General features: G+C 73.0%; 1 protein-coding gene across 1 annotated transcript in view; it reads left to right on the top strand.

Annotated features, from left to right (window-relative positions):
- CDC25B (cell division cycle 25B) overlaps nucleotides 1-2,704 on the top strand; it is a 12,637-nt gene that overhangs the window by 7,702 nt on the left and 2,231 nt on the right. The window contains exons 4-11 of the mRNA XM_085319023.1: nucleotides 765-801; nucleotides 948-1,043; nucleotides 1,122-1,232; nucleotides 1,417-1,551; nucleotides 1,638-1,712; nucleotides 1,952-2,128; nucleotides 2,214-2,309; nucleotides 2,626-2,690. Coding sequence (XP_085175149.1) covers nucleotides 765-801; nucleotides 948-1,043; nucleotides 1,122-1,232; nucleotides 1,417-1,551; nucleotides 1,638-1,712; nucleotides 1,952-2,128; nucleotides 2,214-2,309; nucleotides 2,626-2,690 — 792 coding nt within the window. The remainder of the gene's footprint in view (nucleotides 1-764; nucleotides 802-947; nucleotides 1,044-1,121; nucleotides 1,233-1,416; nucleotides 1,552-1,637; nucleotides 1,713-1,951; nucleotides 2,129-2,213; nucleotides 2,310-2,625; nucleotides 2,691-2,704) is intronic.

Genomic DNA, 2,704 nt, shown 5'->3' with positions numbered 1-2,704 from the left:
CTACCAGCTATTTATCAGCTGCAGATCTGCTTCCTGTGGGTTAAGAAACTGCCTGGTGCCAGGGACGTGTTGATGCCTTGTGCAGCGCCGGCACTGTAAATGGGGCCCCTTGGGGTGGGGCTCCGTGGCAGTGCCGGCTGTGAACCCGGAGCCGGTGCTCCGGAGGGTGCCGGGGGTGGGGGTCTGGCAGATGGCGGTGTCCAGGCGCTGGGATTGCTGCTGCCTCCCCCTTGCACCTGCAGCGGCCGTTTGCAAAGGCTTTTTCCGACAGATGTTCCCCGGGAGAATGAGTAACTGGCAGCAGATGGCCGCGGCGGGGCTGCGGGGCCGGCCGGCATTCCTGCGCTCCCGCGAGCGCTCCGGTGCGTGCCGGGGCCGCGGCGCTCCCCCTCCCGGCGCTGCCCATTTACATACAGGTGGAGAGCGGGGTTGCTGCAGCGACGCTCCCAGCCTCGCTGCTCCGAGGGGCCCTGCCGCCGGCTTTGTCCCAGCCTGGACACCCGCACGGGCTGCGCTCCCGCCGCAAAGCTTGCAGGGGCTCAATGCGCGGGGCGTGCAAGCCCCGCCGGGGGACGGCCCCTGCCCCGCACCGGCCCCAGCGCTCACGGCATCGCCTCTGGTGTGGCCCCGTCCCCTCAGCGTGTTGGGGGCGGCCCAGGGGGGGTCTCACCCCATTGCAGGGGGGCTGGAAGAGGGGTCACACCGGTCGAGCCCCGAGGGCACATCTCTGCTCTGATCCGATCCCCTTTCTCACTTCTTTGCAGCAATAAGCTCCTTATTCGGAGGATCCACTCCCTGCCGGTAAGCCCTGGGGGATGCAGCGTCCGTCCTGCTGCCGGGAGCCTGGGCTGGCGGAGGGCCGGATCCTGCTCCGGCCGGGCTCATGGGGAGGAGGAGGAAGATGGAGCAGGGCGGCACGGCGCCCCTCACCTCCCCGTCTGCTCCAGGCGCGGCTCCTGGGCGCCAGCCCGGCCCTGAAGAACATCTCCAACTCCAAGGAGCTCAGCGGCCCGAGGAGCAGCGAGCGGGAGGCCCGGGACGATGTGAGTGGGGCAGCGAGGCGGGCGGGAGCGGGCGCGGGGCGGGTGGCCGCCAACGCCGTGCCCTCCCCTCCCTCGCAGGAGGCTTCTGTGTTCAAGAAGCCGCAGAGGCCGGGTCACCGCAGCCGCTTGGACGGGGCCGCGGCCACGGACCCCTTCGCCCGGAGACCCGGCTCCGCTCCGGACCTCCTGGTGAGCCGGGGCGGGGGGCTCGCTGGGGCGGGGGGCTGGCCGGGGGGCCCGGCAGCGCGGGAGCCGCCGTGCCATACCGGGGCCGGCTCCGTGCGGCTTTGCCCTGGCCGCCGCGGTCCCCGGGGCCGCTGCCCGGAGCAAGGACGACCCGCTCCGGCTCAGTCCTGCGCCCTGCCCTGCCCAGTTCGACACCCCCGGGAAGGAGAACGTGCCCGAGGGCGAGAGCCCCGTGACGCTGCGCCGTTGCTCCCTGACCTCCTCCGTGACCGAGGAGGAAGACGACGGCTTCATGGAGATCCTGGATGAGGAGGACGGGAAGGTAGGGAGAGCTCCGCCGCCGCCGGGTGCCGGGCTGGCACGGCTCGCCCCGCTCACGCGCGCCTCTGCCTCTCCCCGCCGCGCCAGAGCGACGCGGACGTGCCGCAGGGGATGGAGAACCTGCTCACCGCCCCGCTGGTGAAGAAGGAGGAGGCAGAGCCGGTAGGTGGGAGCTCCCCAGGGCCGGTGGGCTTGGGTGGGGGGACCCAAGGCCCTGCTTTGGGGTCCTGGGGGTCTCGGGGAGGGGAGCCGCGGTGCGGGCGGCCGTGGCCCGCCCTGGGCTGCCAAGGGCTCGGTTGCAAGCAGCAGCCCGGGCCCCCCGCGCCGCGGCCGGGGTTAGCCGTGGGGCTTCGGGCGCGGGCCGGGCGTCCCCCGGTAACGCGGGGCTCTCCTCCGAACAGCGGCCGGCGAAGCGCGGCAAGTGCCGGCAGCTCTTCCGCTCGCCCTCCATGCCCAGCAGCGTCATCAGGCCCATCCTCAAGCGGATAGACCGGCCCCCGGACAGAGACACACCGGTCAAAACCAAGCGGCGGCGGAGCGTGGCCGGCACCCCGGGCGAGGAGAAGGCAGCCGAGCCGGTAGGCGCCGCGCCGGTCCCTCGAAGCGGGGCGGAAGCCGTGCCGGGGGCTCCGGCCGAGCCCCGCTGATGCCCATCCTTCGCAGAAAGCACGGCTGCTGCGCTCCCGGTCCTTCTGCCACGAGGAGATCGAGAACATGCTGGCCAACGACCACCGGGAGCTCATCGGGGACTTCTCCAAGGTAGGGCGCCGGCGCGGGACCCCGGCCCCACGGGAAGGGGACGCGGCGCCGGGGCTCCCCGCTCGGCTCCGTCCTCCAGCCCTTTCTTGGGAGCCGCCTTCCTCCCGCGCCCTGGAGGACCTCGCTGGTCTTGGTGGAGGCACCCGGGCACGGAGCCTGGCAGCGCCGCTTGCGTGCAGAGCAGCGGCTCCCGCGGCGCCGGCGCTTTGCAGCAGCCGCGGCTTTCCCGGCCGGAGCGGAGCGGGGGGCTCCCGAGCCCCGCGTGGCGCCCGGCCGGAGGCCCCCGGGGCCGCGGTCCGTAACACGTCTCTTGCAGGCCTACCTGCTGCAGACGGTGGAAGGGAAGCACCAGGACCTCAAGTACATCTCCCCGGAGATGGTGAGGGCGCGGGGGC

Source organism: Rhea americana, unplaced genomic scaffold (genome assembly GCF_003343005.1).
Source record: "Rhea americana isolate MKP2758 unplaced genomic scaffold, rheAme1 scaffold_569, whole genome shotgun sequence".
Taxonomy (NCBI): domain Eukaryota; kingdom Metazoa; phylum Chordata; class Aves; order Rheiformes; family Rheidae; genus Rhea; species Rhea americana.
This window is presented reverse-complemented; position numbering and strand designations above follow the sequence as displayed.